The sequence below is a fragment of the Solanum lycopersicum genome, chromosome 1, assembly GCF_036512215.1.
Source record: "Solanum lycopersicum chromosome 1, SLM_r2.1".
NCBI classification, from domain to species: Eukaryota; Viridiplantae; Streptophyta; class Magnoliopsida; order Solanales; family Solanaceae; genus Solanum; species Solanum lycopersicum.
This window is the reverse complement of record NC_090800.1, coordinates 2,821,012-2,841,290: the sequence shown is the minus strand read 5'-3', so window position 1 is coordinate 2,841,290 and position 20,279 is coordinate 2,821,012. Positions and strand designations below refer to the sequence as shown.

The 20,279-nt window shown below is 30.5% G+C and overlaps 2 protein-coding genes and 1 pseudogene across 4 annotated transcripts; 2 read left to right on the top strand and 1 right to left on the bottom strand.

The window, feature by feature from the left end:
• Positions 1-849: 849 nt before the first annotated feature.
• On the top strand, positions 850-3,751 carry LOC138347787 (receptor-like protein Cf-9 homolog). Its single transcript, XM_069296162.1, has 2 exons — positions 850-3,491; positions 3,598-3,751. Exon 1 carries the CDS (start codon positions 901-903, stop codon positions 3,475-3,477), a length of 2,577 nt encoding a protein of 858 aa, XP_069152263.1. The 5' UTR covers positions 850-900; the 3' UTR covers positions 3,478-3,491; positions 3,598-3,751.
• On the bottom strand, positions 3,626-11,927 carry LOC138347790 (protein DETOXIFICATION 42-like). Of its 3 annotated transcripts, XR_011220329.1 has the most exons (7): positions 11,802-11,927; positions 10,248-10,327; positions 9,167-9,288; positions 6,015-6,125; positions 4,980-5,080; positions 3,993-4,029; positions 3,626-3,923 (listed from the first exon to the last, which is right to left on the bottom strand). XR_011220329.1 is itself a non-coding variant. In XM_069296169.1 (5 exons), the coding sequence occupies exons 2-4, from the start codon at positions 10,316-10,318 to the stop codon at positions 5,007-5,009; spliced, it is 267 nt and encodes an 88-aa protein (XP_069152270.1). In that variant the 5' UTR covers positions 10,319-10,327; positions 11,802-11,927; the 3' UTR covers positions 3,626-4,029; positions 4,980-5,006. The 3 variants fall into 3 exon arrangements, 1 of the variants encoding a protein (XP_069152270.1); XR_011220328.1 differs by lacking the exon at positions 6,015-6,125; XM_069296169.1 differs by lacking the exon at positions 6,015-6,125 and having other exon boundaries at positions 3,626-4,029.
• LOC138347789 (receptor-like protein Cf-9) lies at positions 6,239-8,701 on the top strand (annotated as a pseudogene).
• Positions 11,928-20,279: the final 8,352 nt, after the last annotated feature.

The window sequence follows — 20,279 nt, the reverse complement described above, 5'->3', positions numbered from 1 at the left end:
TCTCTCTTCATATGCTCTAATGTTTAAGTTTTTTTAATCTAAAACGGTAATTGTTTTAAGTGCTCAAAATTCAGCAATTAAAAAGAAAAATTGTTAATGCAACTCAATGATAATGGCAAAAGGAATACTCATAAATGCACTTCAAATTATTATGGTAACATTTTAGTGGTATGTAAAAGATATTCTGTTATGGAATTTAAATTACTATTTAATAATAATAATAATAATCAATAATAATAATAATATAATGGTATTATTGTAGTAACTCAACTATATAGGGTTATTTTGGTATTTCAACTTTCAACTTTTTTATTCCCACTTATAATATATGATGATATGATATGATATACCTTTCATATAATTATTTTTTTAGGTAACATTTATTTCAAGACGAGCAAAAGAAGTTGATATTTGAATTTACTTCAAATATTTAAATACAGACTTCATACTTTGAACTCTTAACGAGAGGGAGTTGCTCGTTTTGGTAAGCATCCTTCACTTTCAACCCGATAATTGCGATTTCGAGTCACCAAGCATTGGCACTTCGGAGTACAAAAGAAATTTATACGATTTGAGTCATTGGAAAATTTATACAACAAGCTTGGAATAATGATCTAAGAAATATGAGAATTGTCAATGTATATAATTTTTGTATCAACTGTAGATTTTAATAGTCCTTTTTCATATTTTTAAGTCACGGTCTACACATCAAGAAATCGATACAAAATTTAAAGAATTTTCCACCTAAGATGTTGTTATCAAGGTCTACACACTAAGAAATTTCTTTGATTAATTTGTGCTATATATATATATAAATTATTGAATAGAGTTAACAAAGAAAAAATATTTTTGATTTCTTATCTACCAACTTAATTAGTTTTGAACATTTTTAGTGCAGAAATGGGTTACGTAAAACTTGTTTTTTTAATGCTATTTTCCTTACTCTGTCAACTTGCTTCATCTCATTTGTGCCCCAAAGATCAAGCTCTTGCTCTTCTACAATTCAAGCAAATGTTTAAAATAAGTCGTTATGTTTCCGGTAACTGTTTCGACGTAAAAGGCCAACCGATTCAGTCATATCCGCAAACTCTTTCGTGGAACAAGAGCACAGATTGTTGCTCTTGGGATGGAGTTTATTGTGACGAGACGACTGGAAAAGTGATTGAGCTTAACCTCACTTGCAGCAAACTTCAAGGCAAATTTCACTCAAACAGTAGTGTCTTTCAACTCTCCAATCTCAAAAGGCTTGATTTGTCTGGAAATAATTTTTTTGGATCACTCATTTCACCTAAATTTGGTGAGCTTTCTAGTTTAACGCATCTTGATTTGTCGTATTCAAATTTTACAAGTATAATCCCGTCAGAAATATCTCGTCTTTCTAAGTTACATGTTCTTCGTCTCCAGGATAGTCAATTAAGATTCGAGCCTCACAATTTTGAACTGCTCCTTAAGAACTTGACCCGATTAAGAGAGCTCCACCTTAGCGATGTAAACATCTCTTCCGCTATTCCTCTGAATTTCTCTTCTTGTTTAACAAATCTAAGACTTCGGAACACGCAGTTATACGGGATGCTGCCGGAAAGTGTTTTTCACCTTTCCAACTTAGAATCTCTTTATTTGTTAGGAAATCCCCAGCTCACTGTTAGGTTTCCCACAACCAAATGGAATAGCAGTGCATCACTCATGGAGTTAGTTCTCACAGGTGTGAATGCTACTGGTAGGATACCTGAATCATTTGGTCATCTAACTTCACTGCGAGCATTGACAATACATTCTTGTAATCTCTCAGGTTCTATTCCTAAACCTCTATGGAATCTCACCAATATAGAGGTATTGAACCTGGGTGATAACCATCTTGAAGGAACAATTTCTGATTTATTTAGATTAGGAAAACTCAGGTCGTTATCACTTGCATATAACAACTTTGATGGCCAACTTGAGTTCTTATCCTATAACAGAAGCTGGACACAACTTGAAGCTTTAGATTTTTCATTCAATTCCATAACAGGCTCAATTCCTTCTAATGTAAGTGGTCTGCAAAACCTAAATTCACTCAGCTTGTCGTCAAACCAGTTGAATGGGACTATACCATCATGGATATTCTCCCTCCCTTCACTTGAATGGTTAGAGTTGAGTGATAACCATTTCAGTGGAAACATTCAGGAGTTCAAGTCTAAAATATTGGATACTGTTTCTCTAAAACAAAATCACCTGCAAGGTCCTATTCCAAAGTCACTCCTAAACCAGCGTAATCTATATTATATTGTCCTTTCGCACAATAATCTCAGTGGACAGATTCCTTCAACCATCTGCAATCTGAAAACACTACAAGTGCTAGATTTGGGGAGCAATAATTTGGAGGGAACAGTCCCACTATGTTTGGGTGAGATGAGTGGTCTATGGTTATTGGATTTAAGCAACAATCGTCTTAGGGGGACAATTGATACTACTTTTAGTATAGGAAACCAACTTACAGTTATTAAACTTAATAAGAATAAGCTAGAGGGGAAAGTCCCGCAATCTTTGATCAATTGCACGGATTTGGAAGTTGTTGATTTAGGTAACAATGAGTTGAGTGACACATTTCCTAAATGGTTGGGAGCCCTATCTGTTTTGCAGATTTTGAACTTGAGATCAAATAAGTTCTTTGGCCCTATAAAAGTTTCTAGGACTGACAACTTATTTGCTCAAATTCGAATCATAGATCTCTCATCTAACGGATTTAGTGGACATTTACCCATGAGTCTTTTCAAGAAATTTAAAGTGATGAAAATAACTAGTGAAAACAGTGGAACCCGAGAGTATGTAGGAGGTATTTCTTATTCTTACACATATTCCTTTATAGTGACGACAAAGGGACTGGAGCTTGAACTTCCTCGAGTTTTGACTACAGAGATTATTATCGATCTCTCAAGGAATAGATTTGAAGGTAATATCCCAAGCATTATTGGAGATCTCATTGCGCTTCGTACTTTGAACTTGTCTCACAATCGCTTGGAAGGTCACATACCAGCATCACTGCACCAGTTATCTGTACTTGAATCATTGGATCTCTCATCCAACAAAATCAGCGGAGAAATTCCACAACAGCTGGTATCCCTCAAATCACTTGAAGTCTTAAATCTCTCTCACAATCATCTTGTTGGATGCATCCCCAAAGGAAAACAATTTGATACGTTTGAGAATAGTTCATACCAAGGGAATGATGGGTTACGTGGATTTCCACTCTCAAAAGATTGTGGCAGCGATGAAGGGGTACCAGAAGCAACAACTCCATTTGAGCTAGATGAAGAAGAAGATTCACCAATGATCAGTTGGCAGGCGGTTCTCATGGGTTACGGTTGTGGACTTGTTATTGGACTGTCCATAATATACATAATGCTGTCAACTCAATATCCAGCATGGTTTTCGAGGATGGATGTAAAATTGGAACACATAATTATTACAAGAATGAAAAAGCACAAGAAAAGATATTAGCATGTAACCTCCAGGTATTCAACTTAATCTCTATCCTTCAGAAGATCACATTTTATATAGCCATAAAATTTCATCCTTAAAGCTTTCAACTTTAATACTTTCATTTTTTTAAAACTGCAGGATTCAAGTCTACTGCATTGCTGGGATGTGAATAAAAGTTTTTACTTTCATAGTTAGTGGTTGTGTTTTGTTTCATCAAGTGTTTGTTACATTTTCTTCTGTTGTGACTCAACAAATTCAATTGCAAGGAAAAATCATAGAATTTCATAGGATACTAACGACGACCAAAATAGCAGAGGTGAGTCATGACTTCATCATGATGCAGGCTCATCGACACAGCTAGCCACAATGTTTCATCTTAGCTACAAGTCCGCATTCATGTGACATTGCTTCAAACAATTAGAACCGCAAATCGATAAGCTTGGCACACGCACAAGCTGATAGAACTGCCACAAAGGAAATCTCATTTTGTTGCAAACCAGAATTCATCATTAATGCTAGGGAAGAAATCATACCATTCCATATGCAAATTTGCTCCATCGCATCAAATACCTGTGTTACAGCAAATAGTTAAAAATACAGGCATGGCCTCGTAGGCTCGTACTATAAAGAGTTCCCAGTTTCTAGTCCTCTTCATAATACTTAGGACACTAATTGCAGAGCTCGAGTCAAATGATAATGATTTCTTCTCAGATAAGAAGCTTCTTGCTTATGCAACATGTTTAAATACTAGTTATCTGAACAAACTCTAGCTCTTTTTGAAACAAAATACGCAAGGCACAATTTATGTCTTACAAAGGCATGGTTTATTCCTATAGAACTTATGTTATGAAACCTTTTGCCTTGCAAATTAGATTCTACACAACTTATGGAGGACAAAGGCAAAAGTTCTCTTACGAAACTAGGTCATAGTTAAGGGTACTTTGACCCATAAACTTTCATTAAATGATAAGCAGGAGTAAAAATTAAAGACCACAGATTGAGGGGAAATAATTAAAGACCATCGACTGAGGGGTAAAAATAGTTAGTAGAATATTGTGGAGAATATTCTGCTAACTCAAGAGATCATCAGAGACATAAGGATTAGGACCAAATCTGTTAATGTGATGGTCAAATTGGATATGACAAAAGCTTATGATAGACTGTCATGATTGTTCCTAACAAAGGTCTTAAGAAAGTTTGGCTTCTCATCTCTTTCTAACCTCCCCCATAATGAATGCATCGAAACTTTGTCGAATTCAGATTAAGCATACTTATAGAGAAGGAAATATACTTGCACATTACCAAGTCAAGCTAGGAGGATTCTAAATTTAGTCAAACAACAAGTTCCTAATCTACGCATCAAGACCAAAAGATTAAGTCATATATCATGTGTCGTGAAGAGGAAGCATTGCTTATATCATGATTATCAGTCCACATATTTGATTTGTAAGCACACGACGACAGATTCAAGGAGTCCCCAAATAAGAAAAAGGGAAGGAGGTATTTCACTAGCAACATACATCAATAGAAGATTGGAAACAACATGCTCAAGCACCACCAAATGATCTGGATTGCACAGCCACAGAAGCATCATCCCAAAATCTGGTCATCGACTTGGTTTCTGGAAGAAGAAAATCAAGAAGTTAAGAAGTGAAAAGGAGCAGTTCAAGGATGAACACAATTACAATATCCGATAGGATGAAATACCGACCCCATGGAGGAATAGGACTTCAGAGACAGAACATAAGGTCAGCAGAGACAATGAAAGGTAGATCGATGAACAACAATGAATCACACAGAGACAATAACGGGTATCAGTTCACTTTATACACATCTTCTTTTTCTTGTCAACCTCTAAAGTTGTTCATACACCCAACCAACATAACAAATTATAATCTCAGCATAATTTCATCAGCCAATCATGGATTTATCCAAACAATACTTTTATTTGTCCCATATTGTTGTTAAAATTAAATTTTCCAGCAAACACAGGATGAAATGCTTACATGTGTATCAGAACAAATGCATGTGTTGGGACTCTCATTTGAATCATTCTTGCATTGACTTGAGAATGTGATTTGACTTACAGTGCAATGACTTGAGAAGGATTAAATAGTGTTTACATATTGTGCGCCACATTGAACGTGAATGTGTAATTGACAACTCTAAATTGACTGAAAATGACTAGGTGACCTTCCTGGAATTGATTACTCCAAAGCAAAATTTAAACATATTACCACATATTGTATAGTTTTTGCTATTTTTAACAACTTGGCATATTTTTAACTCAACTTCAACTTCTTCTGTACAATTTCAAGAAGAGTAAAACACATTGACATCTGAATTTACTTTGAAATTTAAAAATGGCTTTCATACTTGGAAGAACTTGAATTAATTATTATCATGGGAACTAACTTTAGACATGGCAACACCTTCTTTTGCTTTAAAAAATTGACACTACTTAAATAAAAGGACACTAATTATCAACTCGGCACAGAAAGTAAGACCTTAAAATCACAAGAAGTGATAATCCAAACCAATTAATAAGACCTAACTTGTGAAAAACATGCACTGTTTCCTCCTAAATGCCTCATATCGATCTTCTTTGTTCATACATCCAACCGACATAACATCAAGGTAGGTATTCTGTCGCAGTTATCATATACCTGCAGATTTATCTACTTCATCACTTTCAGTATTCTCTACATACAAATTAGCAATATTTTTATTTGTAGTTAAAAGTTGAATTTTCCAGAAAACACAAGGTGAAATGCTTACATGTGTATTCCAGTGAGAAGAAGTTTGAAAAAAAAAAAGAAGAGAAACAGTTCCTGTTTTGGTTGTTAAGACAAAATGCATGTGTTATTACAAGTGTTGGGATTTACATTTGAATTGTGTTAGTAAATGTGTATAGTAAATTTCTTTGCTTAATTATGCTATATATACCTCATCAAAATTGTTGAATATAGACACAGATCAAACATTTCTTGATTTCTTCTCTACCAACTTAATTAGTTTTAAACATTTTACTGCAGAAATGGGCTACGTAGACCTTGTATTTTTTATGATATATCCCTTTCTCTTTCAACTTGTTTTCTCCTCATCCTCACCTCATTTGTGCCCCAAAGATCAAGCTCATGCTCTTCTACAATTCAAGCACATGTTTACTACAAATGCTTATTCGAAATTACTATCATGGAACAAGAGCATAGATTGTTGTTCATGGGATGGAGTTCATTGTGACGAGATGACGGGACAAGTGACTGAGCTTAACCTCGCTCGAAGCGGACTTCAAGGAAAGTTTCACTCCAACAGTAGCCTCTTTAAGCTATCCAATCTCAAACGGCTTAATTTGTCTAAAAATTATTTATTCGGAAAGCTTTCACCTAAATTTTGTGAGCTTTCTAGTTTGACGCATCTTGATTTGTCATATTCAAGTTTTACAGGTTTGTTTCCAGCAGAATTCTCTCGTCTTTCTTAAATTACAAGTTCTTCGAATTCAGAGTTATTCAGATGCTATTAGATTCAGACCTCGCATTTTTGAACTGATCCTTAAGAACTTGACCCAGTTAAGAGAGCTTGACCTTAGCTTTGTGAACATCTCTTCCACCATTCCTCTAAATTTCTCTTCTTATTTATCAACTCTCATTCTTCGAGACACACAATTACGTGGGGTATTGCCCGAAGGAGTTTTCCACATTTCCAACTTGGAGTCTCCTGATTTATCATCCAATCTACAGCTCACTGTTAGGTTTCCCACAACCAAATGGAATAGCAGTGCATCACTCATGGAGTTAGTTCTCACAGGTGTGAATGCTACTGGTAGGATACCTGAATCATTTGGTCATCTAACTTCACTGCGTAGATTAGAGTTGTCTTTTTGTAATCTCTCAGGCTCTATTCATAAACCTCTATGGAATCTCACCAATATAGAGGAATTGAACCTTGGTGATAACCATCTTGAAGGACCAATTTCTGATTTCTATAGATTTGGAAAGCTCACGTGGTTATTACTTGGAAATAACAACTTTGATGGCAAACTTGAGTTCTTATCCTTTACCAGATGGACGCAACTTGTTAATCTAGATTTTTCGTTCAATTCCCTAACAGGCTCAATTCCTTCTAATGTAAGCGGAATACAAAACCTATATTCACTCAGCTTGTCATCAAACCACTTGAATGGGACTATACCTTCCTGGATATTCTCTCTCCCCTCACTCGTATGGTTAGAGTTCAGTGATAACCATTTCAGTGGAAACATTCAGGAGTTCAAGTCTAAAACATTGGCTATTGTTTCTCTAAAACAAAATCAGCTGCAAGGTCCTATTCCAAAGTCACTCCTAAACCAGCGTAATCTATATTCTATTGTCCTTTCGCACAATAATCTCAGTGGACAGATTACTTCAACCATCTGCAATCTGAAAACACTGATACTGCTAGATTTGGGCAGCAATAATTTGGAGGGAACAATCCCACTATGTTTGGGTGAGATGAGTGGACTTACGGTTTTGGATTTAAGCAACAATAGTCTTAGCAGGACAATTAATACTACTTTTAGTATAGGAAACAAACTTGGAGTCATCAAATTTGACGGGAATAAGCTAGAGGGGAAAGTCCCGCAATCTTTGATCAATTGCACGGATTTGGAAGTTCTTGATTTAGGTGACAATGAGTTGAGTGACACATTTCCTAAATGGTTGGGAGCCCTATCTGTTTTGCAGATTTTGAACTTGAGATCAAATAAGTTCTATGGCCCTATAAGGACTGACAACTTGTTTGCTCGAATTCTAGTCATAGATCTCTCATCCAATGGATTTTGAGTTTAGCTCACTCTATATTTGTTTTGACGAGTCAAAACTACACCTCAAGTATCTTGATATTTTGAGTTTCATACCTGAGATATCAGGTCTACCAACTTCCTAGATTAACTATCAGCAAATGTGTAACGACCCAGCCCTATAGTGATATTGTCTGGTTTGGACCTAGGCCGGCACGACTTTAAAACTCATCAGTAGTTGGTAAGGTCTGCTTACTTATATAACCAACATCTCTCGTGTGTTTTTGCCAATGTGGGACTTATAATCTTAAGCTGGGGCATCAAAAAACGTTTATCAAACACACCTCTACATAAATGACGTAGGAAGAGGGAATAACTGATGGTTAAGGTGTGTTATGATAAATGACATAATACATAAATATGTCATTTAACTTCGCTTCAAATAACATTTATACCCATCAACTTTGGGTGTGCACAAGTAGACGCTTAAACTTGTATAAAGTTGAACAAATAGACACACATGTCCTACATGTCATTTTTTTTCCTACGTGTAATGCGTCATGTAGGACTCGTGTGTTTACTTGTTCTGCTTTTTATACAAATTTAAGTGTCTACGTGCATTTCCAAAGTTGAAGGACATAAACGTAACCAAGTTAAAGAGCACATTTATGTATTGTGCCTATGATAAATAGTTGATGATAGTTCAGATAGAAAAATATGAACATCTGATAGTGTTCATATACAAAACTCGTAAAAAAGTGATAGTTTTGATCATTAACTCTTTCGTTTAATCTGTACAAATAATCTATTCAGAATCCAGTGAGCGAAACAAAATTGCAATCCAAAAGTCGAAACACGTGAACTAAAAGTCCTAGCTCCGCCTCTAATTGCAAGACAATAGAGAAACATAAACTTTTGTGAAGTTGATACCTATATGGCCAATAAATGCTGTATCAACTAGAGATGCAATTGGATCTGCTGTTAAAGCTAGTGCAGCAGGTAGAGCAATCCTTCCTATTTCTTGTCCAAGTTCATCCAATTTAAAAATTGATCTGCTCAAAGGAAAAAAAAAGGGATAAAGTTACACATTTGACCGATCGATCGAAAATAATTACATTCATTAGTCAAATATATATATATTTTTTTGTATAAAATATGTATATTATGCATTAGGCATATTACATATATATGCCCTTTAACTTAGTATCATTTCATATTTATACCTTCTAACTTTGGATGTGTACAAATAAACACTTAAACTTATATAAAGTTGAACAAGTAGACACATTAGTCCTATGTAACACAATACACACAGGACACCACGTAGGATGCAAACCGCCATGTAGGATGCCACATAGGACACGTGTGCCTAGTTGTTCAATTTTATACAAATTAAAATGTCTACTTGCGCACACTCAAAATTGAAGGACGTAAATATAAAATGAGGCAATGTTAAAGGGCATATTTATGTATTATGTCTATATATTAATATACAAAAAAATTATACATTTGCCTGCTATTATTTAACTGTGCCCTCTCTTTTATATCGTGCAGGACTATGCTAATCAGACTCTTTAAATATCGCTACTAAAATATCAGGAATTAGCAATGGAACAAAATTTTATAGCTAAACAACAATAACAACATAATCCATGACTAAATTTAGCAACGGATTAGCTATGGATTATCTAAAAATTCTATTAGTTACAAGAATTTTATTGATGGATTAGCGACGAAAAATCCTATAATTTTTCTTGTAGCCATAGGATGTGTGTCGATTCCTCCTAAAGTAGTGCAGTTTCTGAGGATTGTCATGAGTGCGATAATATTTTTTAAAGAGTCTGAGCAATATTATTGATATGACACAAGGATATAAATGAGGGAAAAAAACACATTAATTTTATAATTTCTTTACATGTAAAGTGTGTATATAAACCTTTTAAATTAAATGATAAATCTTAAACTTTTTGAACAGATGATAAAAATAAAATTAAATGGCAAAAAACTTTACCTTATATCTCTGAAAAATATGGAGAGTGGGTTTTTAACATCCTCTCTACCTGAAACTTCTTTTTCTTCCATACTTGTATACTGCAAAATGGCAAAAATCCCAATATAGAAATTTATAATATATATATATATATATATATATACACACAACTACAATAAAACCTTTGAACATTTATTTTATAAAAACAATTTCGTTACGATGTTTGACTGGATATAAAATTTAAGAGAAAAATAAGCCATTAAAAAATTTACGGCTATAAATAAGGGAAGGATAAACAGAAAAGTTTAAAGTCAAATTGTTACTGAACATAAAAATATATTATTTTATTTTTTTTTGTGATTAACTAAAACAGAAAGAGTGTTATGTAAATTGAGGCGACGGAAGAAATAATTTTTTCTAAGTGAGGTACTATCTGTTTTATTTTAAGTATATATATTATTTTCACAAAGTTCCTAAAATATTGAAATCATCAATTTGAGGTTAACATGAGTCCAGATTGTACTTCAAGAGGATAAAACCTTCCTTGGATGTCACTTTTTTTTTTTTTTTTGAATAGTTTACATCTGTTTTTTTTTTTTTTGTTTTAAATTTCCATTTAATGGTTGACATGTACCAACAAATTTCTTTTCTTAAATTTGGTATAAATTAAAGTACTTTTTTAATTTCAATTTTTATTTCAATTTATGTGAATGTTTTCGAATGGTTATCGAGTTTAGGATTTTTTCTTTAAAATAAATTATGATTTAAAATAAATCGTAGATTTTTTTGTGACTATAAGTTATTTCGGTAATATTTTTAAAATTTAAGCAAATTTTCTAGGCAAGTTATCTAGGGCTTGTATTTGTTTTTTTTTTTAATAATAATATCGAAACAAAAAAAACAGTAAGATATGGATTATGATTTACCTTACTAATCCTATTGGGGCGTTTAAAATTATGACTAAATATAAAAAACCAAATAATTTTTTTTCTCTATAATTGACAAGAAAGGAAATAATATTACATAAATTACTTATTGTAAATGTTATTGAGAATTTTTTTTGTATGAGTATGTGAATTCAGATATAAACTATTTCAAACATTTTGCGGAAAATACATAAGTATTTCCAATCTATGTTCGAAATCTCAGAGACACACTTATAATAAGGTTCTATTACCTCGGAACTTATTTTTAAATAATTTTATGTCCCTTTTCGACTTACATGACACTATCAACTAGATAGCTTGAAAAAATTGTCAACACGCGTTGGACCCAAAAGATAGTGTCACATAGGTCGAAAATAGACATAAAATTATTTAAAAATAAGTTCGGGAGTAATAGAACCTTATTATAAGTGTTTCGGACATATGTTGAGAATACTTATACATTTTCTCAAGATTTTGAGACTAGAGATAATATAATTGCATATTTTTATTTCTGCAAAAAATGTTTATGCATCTTTCAATCTCAAGAGATTAACAAACTTTAATGGAAAAAGAAAAAGAAAAAAAAAGATGACATATTTTAACATTTAATGAAGAAATATGTAAAATGTTTTTGTTTTTGACAATATACCTTTTTTATGACGATAGTTCATTCTGGTTCTCTCGAAAAACTTCTTTTCTATTATCTTCCAACATATGAACAAGTGAATGTAACTCAAACCTATATAAATAAAATTCAATAATACTTAATATGTTTCATTTATACTTTTACCTTTCTAAAGTAACTTTGATACAATTCATTTGTTTTGTTGTTTGTGTAATAATATGTTTTTTTTTTAACAACAAATATCTAAACATTATTGTATCTTTGGTTAAACGTAAAATCTGGGAAAAAAGTGGTGTTTGGCAATGGTTGTAATTAACTAACATTAGCTAAATACTGTTTTCACCTTGATTAAAGGAAAATGACATAATTTATGAATTTAAATAACAACGTAAAGCTAAAGAAAATAGGAAATTATTATCTCCTAGTAAAAACAAATGAAATATAGTAGGAAAATAATTATCAAGATAATTGGAGATAAAATTTTATGACTTTTCATTTATGTCATAATGAGATTAAAAATCGATATTGTGTTAGTAAAAACGATAAAATTAGCTCATAAAATCATAGTCAACTTGATTAAAGGAAAATGACATAGTGTATGCATTTAAATAACAACATAAAGAAAAAGAAAAAGGAAATTATTTATCTCCTAGTAAAAACAAATGACATATAGTAAGAAAATAATTATCAAGATAATTGGAGATAAAATTTTATGACTTTTCATTCAAACTTGTGTTAGAAAAAACGACAAAATTAGCTCATAAAATCATAATCAATTCAATTCACTTAGGCTTGGACAGGTTAATGATCCACTTAATTCAATTATTTCATATATATATACATATATTAGAAGTACTTGAACAAATAATTAAAAAATAAAATTAATTTTGAAACACAAACAAAGAATTTAAGATTTGATAAGAGTTGGACAAGTTGGTTTATTCAGTGCTAATTTCTAATATTTTAATGAAAATTTATTTTTTACCATGTGTTTTTCCGGTTAGTCAGTTTAGTGGGAAAATCTTATTTTATAGCATAAATTTTTTATTAATTTATAATAGAAAAACCTTTATTTCTAATAACATATTAGGACCCCAAATTGGATTTAACCTTATTCCGTTTTTAAATAGCTCCTATATATATATTAAAAAAAATAAATTCATAAGTTGTTGTTAGAGATGAATTTTGTTGTTTATTTATAAAATTTATCCTCTACTTTTTATTGTTTCTTGTTGTTCGGTTATTCTATTATTTTATTTTAATTATTGTTTTTTTCTGAATGCTTTGTCATCATATCTTGTTCAGTATTTGTCTTGGTTTTTTCACACCTGTTATCTTTTTTTTGACCGAGGGTCTATAAGAAAATAATCCTCTACCTCTCAGAATAGAAATACGATCAGTGCATAATATCCTCTTCAGATCTTATTTATGTGATTACGTTACGTATTTAGTTCGGATTATTAAGAACAAAGTCAACATAGATAAATGACTTTGCTCATTTGTTATTCAATTCTCACATTATTACAAACTTCATGTATCTTTTTATTTTATTTTTTTAATTTAATTCTTGCATACATAGAGCATCAATTTAGATGATGATAATTTTATCAACAAAAGTAACAAAAGCATTCAGGACCAAGTGCAAAACTACACTCTCCATGAATAGCTCCTTCCCAATTGATGCATTGATTGTTACATTCATCACTAAATAAACAAGGTCCTGACCATGTTGTGCTTGGCTTTTCACAACCAAGTGCTTCTACCTCTGTGTAAGAAAAATAAAATGAGTATTAGTTCAATTAATAATATTACGAAAATAATTATTTCTTTCGTCGAAATTTATGTTATACGTTGATGTCATTTTTAGTATGTTCCAAGAAGAATGACACATATTTAGTTTGTTTTTTTCTTGGACCATTTTAAACTATTTTTGGTTGGATTGAGGGTCTATCGAAAATGATCTTTGAGGTAGCGGTAAGATCTATGTGTACTCTATCCTCTCTATGTTGTTGTTGTTGTTATAACAATTTAACTATGCAATATCTAGTTTACTCTTATTGAGATGATTTACAGTCAATAACGTAGCGACATGTAGTGAAGGATGGTCAGTTGAACACTTTTCATCGGAAAGATATACTATGCATAATAGTATATAAAAAATTATACGAAATAAAATAGGTCAAAAATTATTTTTTCACACATATATTAAATCTTAAACACCCGTAACAAGATTTTTGATTTCTCCACTACGATTAAGTGTGTGTAGGGGGGAGGGACGGGTGTCGTTCAATAAGTTAGTCGTACTCCCATATTACTTTTTTTGTTTTAATTTATTTGTCATATTTCGAATTTCGAGAATCAAAATTTTATGTTTTGACCGTAAACCTATAGGCCTTTTTTAAGTTTTAAATTTGAAATAAATTTTACACAAACTTACGTAATAAATTAAAAGTACTATAAGTTACAATAATTAATAATTCAAGAATACATGGAGCACTACTGGTCACTTTCTAAGGTTAGAAGATCAATAAAAATATTCAGGATTATAGCATATCGTAAAAGAAACACATTAATCACGATATGAGATATCATGAACGCGAGGGGCGATATATTTACCCATTGATGCAATCATGAGGAAGCAAAAGAGAAGAACAAGAAAGGTTGTATAGTGAATTTGAGACTTAGCCATTTCTTGAACTGTATTTGTTGATTATTTGTGAGTGAGGATTTAACTATAACATTTTATATATAGGGGGGAGAAAAAAAAATGAGATATTAAATCACTAGGTAATAATATTGTCTTGTGTGAAGCATACAAGAAAATATATTGATTTTAATTTAAATACCCTTGGAAATAGAGAAGAGATGAAAGAGTGTATTTTTCGAAAAATAAGTAGATTTTTTTTATTTTTTTCATGTGTACGTAAGTATAATATATTATTTAAATTCATTTTTATATAATCTAAATAAATAGTATGAGAAGTGCAGTAGGAGAGTAAGGTGATAGGGATGGGGGCTACGAAAATTGAATGAAGATGAGATATATTGGAGAGTGGAAACGGGAAAACCAATGAAAAGATATTATTTTTTTCATTTTACGGATGTAATTACCTAAAAGGTATTTTTTTAAAAAAAAATTGAACCACTGAACATGAGAAAATTAAAAAAAAAATTCATCAAATTATAAACCCCCAATTATTTGTTTATATTTTTAATTTGGATAAAGAACATTACCCAAATAATGTTTTTCTAATTCTCTTTCTTAGTAGATTCTTTTGGCGATTAAGTCTATATATTATAAGACAATTTTTCTTTCATACAACATTATTTTATTATCAATGATATGTGAGTGTGTTTGATATGAAAGAAAATATTTTTTAAAAAAATAATTTTTGAGAGAATTAAATAAATTTTTAAAATATTATTTTATATGTTCAATAAGTTAGCAAAATAAATCATCTCATCTATCATATATCGTCATTATCATTTATCATCATATCATATCATTATATATTTTAAAAATGGAAAGCTTCAAAATCATAAATTGAATTACTATATTAATTTACATATATTAAATAAAGAGGTTATAAATATTTAATTAATTTAATATTTAATAGTAATTATATCATACTATTATTACAACACTAAGGCTACATTTGTTTCCATTTAGATTAAAAAGGTCTGAATCTGAATATACATATGAATATTAAGATTTGCATTAAGATCTGCGTGTTTTGATTTGAATACACATCTGATTATTAAGATGTGGGCTCTAAATCTGAAGACTAAACAATTAATGTTGTTTTCAATATTGAATGTGGAAGTGAAATTGAACATTACATTAATAAAATATTATAAAATTTTCATTTCAACAAAATATATCACTTTTGATAACAAAAATAGTTCTATAAGTTTTAATAATCATGATTTGGGGTACTATGTTTTCATTCAAAAACTCTGATAAACAATAACACATCAAAAATATTATTGCAACCAGTGTTTTTAACACTCACCAATACAAGAAAATTATTAATATGAAAAAAAAATACTTGAAAGGATTTAGGAAAACTTATTAGTTGGGAAAAAATGGTGTTTGATTGAGATAAGAGAGAAATTTTTTTAGTTATAAGATAAAAACGCACACCCAAAATAGAGAAGTTATGATTTATTATTTGATAACTTATCAAATGAGTCTGAATGTGGTTAAGAATCGTCTCTTACAGATCTGATTCGTTCAGACCCTCTTCAGATTCATTAAGAGGTTTTTTTAAAATTAAAACAAATGAACTTAATGGGCTAAATCTGCACGATTCAGATTCAAACCTAAAAATCAAACGTACTTAACGAGCTGAATCTGAATGATTAAGATTCAGACCTCCATTAAGTGCAAACAAATGAGACCTAAATACTAAAAGTGGTATTTTTTTTAATTATCTTATTTTGAAAATCAACTTTGTAATTAACCCCTCTTCCTTTTCATAACTTTATTGAAATTTTGTTTTTGCTAATCGATGTTCCAAATTTACGATTAACTACTTATAAGGAATTAAATTTGAACTTTAAAATACGCCCATCATTTGGTGTAATTTTTCTTATATTTTCTAAAAATTAGTTGTAATTATTGGATTTTATTACTTATGATATTCAATTTTAATTAGTTTAACAAATTGATAAGAAAATCACACACGTGTAATGCACGTGTAAGGAAATTAATTTTTTAAAAAATTAATTTATAATTATTCAATATTATTACATATTACACGCATATTTTTATAGAATATGAACCAGGGCTGAGCATAAATACTGAAAAAATAAAATATTGCACGGAGCCAATGTTTTTTATTTTTAGATTCATATTTTCTGTAACTTCGATTCTTCTATTTGATTTTTCAGTATCATATTTTTCGTATTTCGATTTAATCGGAATTTAGGCACTATTATACATACTATATAAGATATTATTTAATTATTAATACTTTTATTTTCTTTCTCCCTATAGCATGAACTTATTGTTTAGGCTTTCATTTCAATTATCATGTTTCCTCTTCTCTTCCAAAAAAAATTGAAATAAAAAAATTTAAAATTGAAACGAACTATTGAATGCCCACCCCATAAATTAATATTTTAAAGATTAAGTTATAATTATTGTATTTTATTACTGATTACATGCAATTTTAATCAGTCTAAAAGATCTATAAAAAAATCACACATCACACACGTGTAATGCACGTGTTCTGAAATTAGTACTTTAAAAATTAAGATATAATTGTATTTTATTACTCATTACAAGCATGCTTTCACAGCATTTAAACCATTATAACAAATCTATAAAAAGTAACAAGGGATACACGTGCAACGCAGATTTTTAGAAAACATATAATTCAAAACTCTAATAGTTTATATAATTGAAATTATGAAGTCCTTTTCCGTCTTATTTATTGATACGTAAATATTGAATTGTCGAAATTGAATCAATGAGGGTTTCAAGGTAATAATTCAGTGTTCAAGAGTAGACTATAAAACGTGAGATATCCTCATTCTCATCATCATTTCATTCAATTTTTTATTAGAATATCTTGACAAACCAAAAAGAGACATTCGAGCTAGTAAGGGGAAAAAATATTAAGTGAATAACTCAGCGTCCAAGAGGAATATAAACGCAACGAAAAGATATCTATTTACTTTCTATTTTTATTTAATTTAGATTCACTTATTAAGTCTCGTACTACGTAGAACTCAAATTATGGGATAGTGAGTTTGATCTTATTCAAATCTCATTGTCTAATTTAATCTATTTTCTTGATTCTGAATTTACGTGCCATTTTTTGTTACTTAGTTTTTATCCAACTCAATTTTATCCAAAGAGAAAAAAAATATATTCTTTCTTGATTCAATGTAACGACCCATTTGATCGTTTTGTGTACTTCAAATTTTTACTCGGTAAAATACTTTTTGATATATTCTAAATATGTGTTTTGAACTATTCATAATTATAATTATGAAACTAGTGGGATTAGTTTTAATAATGATTTTAGTTTGTGATTAAAAAAATAGCACTTTTATCACTTTAATAATTAGTCTTTAAATAATTAGGGTAATGAATAATCTGTAGAAGAAACAAGAGAAATAGAGACAGGTGCAAGATCGTGAAGGAAATTTGAAAAACGAAATCTAGTGAGATTGTTTCCTTCGATTCTTCAAGTAGTTAACTATTGTTAAATTTTCAATGTGTTTGAATTTAGAATATAAATTTTGGTGGATTAAAATGTAATGTAATTGTCTGACGTAATTATAATAATAATAATAATAATAATAATAATAATAATAATAATGATTAAATGATTACCTTCCCTTGAGTTGTTCATAGTTTGTAGTCGTGGACTCTTTTTTCAAAGTCGTTTCTTATAATTAATGTATTGTAATTTAACTTTTGATTTTTCAGTAACATAATTTTCGTATTTCGATTTAATCGGAATTTAGGAACTCTTATATATACTATATAAGATATTATTTAATTATTAATACTTTTATTTCCTTTTCTCCCTATAGCATGTACTTAGCGTTTAGCTCTTCGGCTTTCATTTCAATTATCAGTTGTTTATCTCATTTTGCAGCACGCAGCTGTCACACCTTCTCTATCAAAAAAATTTAAAATTGAAACGAACTATCGAATGTCCATCCCATAAATTAATATTTTAAAAATTAAGTTATAATTTATTGTATTTTATTACTCATTACATGTAATTTTAATCAGTATAAAAGATCTATAAAAAAATCACACATCACACACATGAAATGCACGTGTTCTGAAATTAATATTTTAAAAATTAAAATATAATTATATTTTATTACTCATTACAAACATGCTTTCACCGCATTTAAACCAAAATTTATTACAAATACCTACCAAACTTTGACTACTAAACAAACAAACATGACCACAAATATGAGATTTTTCCAATGATCAAATCATGCTTTAGCAGTCAACACTAAGAACTAATCAAACTTGTATTATTTCAATTGCTCAAAAGTAAGTGTCCGGTAAGTTGTATATATTATTTTCTAATCGAAGAGATATCGAGTCTGTTTGGATGAGCTTATATCTTTTGACTTAAAAAGTTATAAGAAACACTTAAAAACTCATTCAACTTAGTTTCATAACTCAAAAGTCACTCAACTAATCTAAATAATATTTTATTTAAATTTTGTTGAAAAATGAAAATTTTAGTTCAAGCTAAATTTTTAAGAAATAATACGATATCCATTTTAAAGAAATTTTTATTATCTATTTATATGCACACATGATTTGTTTTAATTATTATCATAATTATGGTATTCTTCTAATATAATTTTTTTTTTATATTAGACGGTAGATTTAATAGTTATAGATTTTTCTTTGCTTAATTTGTGGTTCATTCATTTTCCACATCCTCCTATGGATGTTATGATAACATTAATTAATTCATTAGTATGTCTTGACAAAAGATCACCTTTGAATATGCATTTATGATCCACAACAATAAATTTGACTGAAAAAAAATCAATTTTAAGATCATCATTTAACAAAAATCAGTTTGTTAATGAAAAGGGTAAATTTATTTCATTTATTAGACAACAAGGGTATACATGCACCATGTGTCAGCCGACGGAGGTATATATGCATCAATTTTTTACGAGGAGTATATCTGCTCTAAATCGCAACGTCGATGGTCTATTTGTTCCTTTGCCCCAAAAATTTAAAATAAAATTATTTTTTTTCATTTCCATTTGATGAAAAGGTATGTGCGGGCCACTTTTATAACGGTAAAAATATATATGTGTGAGCCACTTTTTTAACGAGATAACGGGACAAGTGACTGAGCTTGACCTCGCTGGAAGAGGACTAAAAGGAAAGTTTCACTCCAAACAATAGCCTCTTTCAACTCTCCAATCTCAAAAGACTTAATTTGTCTTTTAATAATTTCTCTGGATCGTACATTTCACCTAAATTTGGTGAGCTTTCTAGTTTGACTCATCTTGATTTGTCGAATTCAAGATTTTCAGGTCTAATTCCAACAGAAATCTCTCATCTTTCAAAATTGCAAGTTCTCAGTATCCAGAGTAGCCTATTAAGTTTCAAACCTAACGGTTTTGAACTGCTCCTTAAGAACTTGACCCAATTAAGAGAGGTTAAATTTTACGATGTGAACATCTCTTCCACCATTCCTCTTAATTTCTCTTCTCATTTAACTACTTTGTTCCTTAAGAACACACAGTTATACAGTCTCCAAGGCAGTGGTATAAAAGGTTTGACAGCTATATGGTGAAGTTGGGCTATACTCGGAGCTCATATGATTGTTGTGTCTACTACAATAGGCTCAAGGATGATTCATTCATCTATCTGGTGCTTTATGTAGATGATATGTTGATAGCTGCAAAGAAGAAGTATGACATTCAGAAGCTGAAGGGTTTACTTAGTGCTGAGTTTGAGATGAAGGATCTGGGAGCCGCTCGGAAGATTTT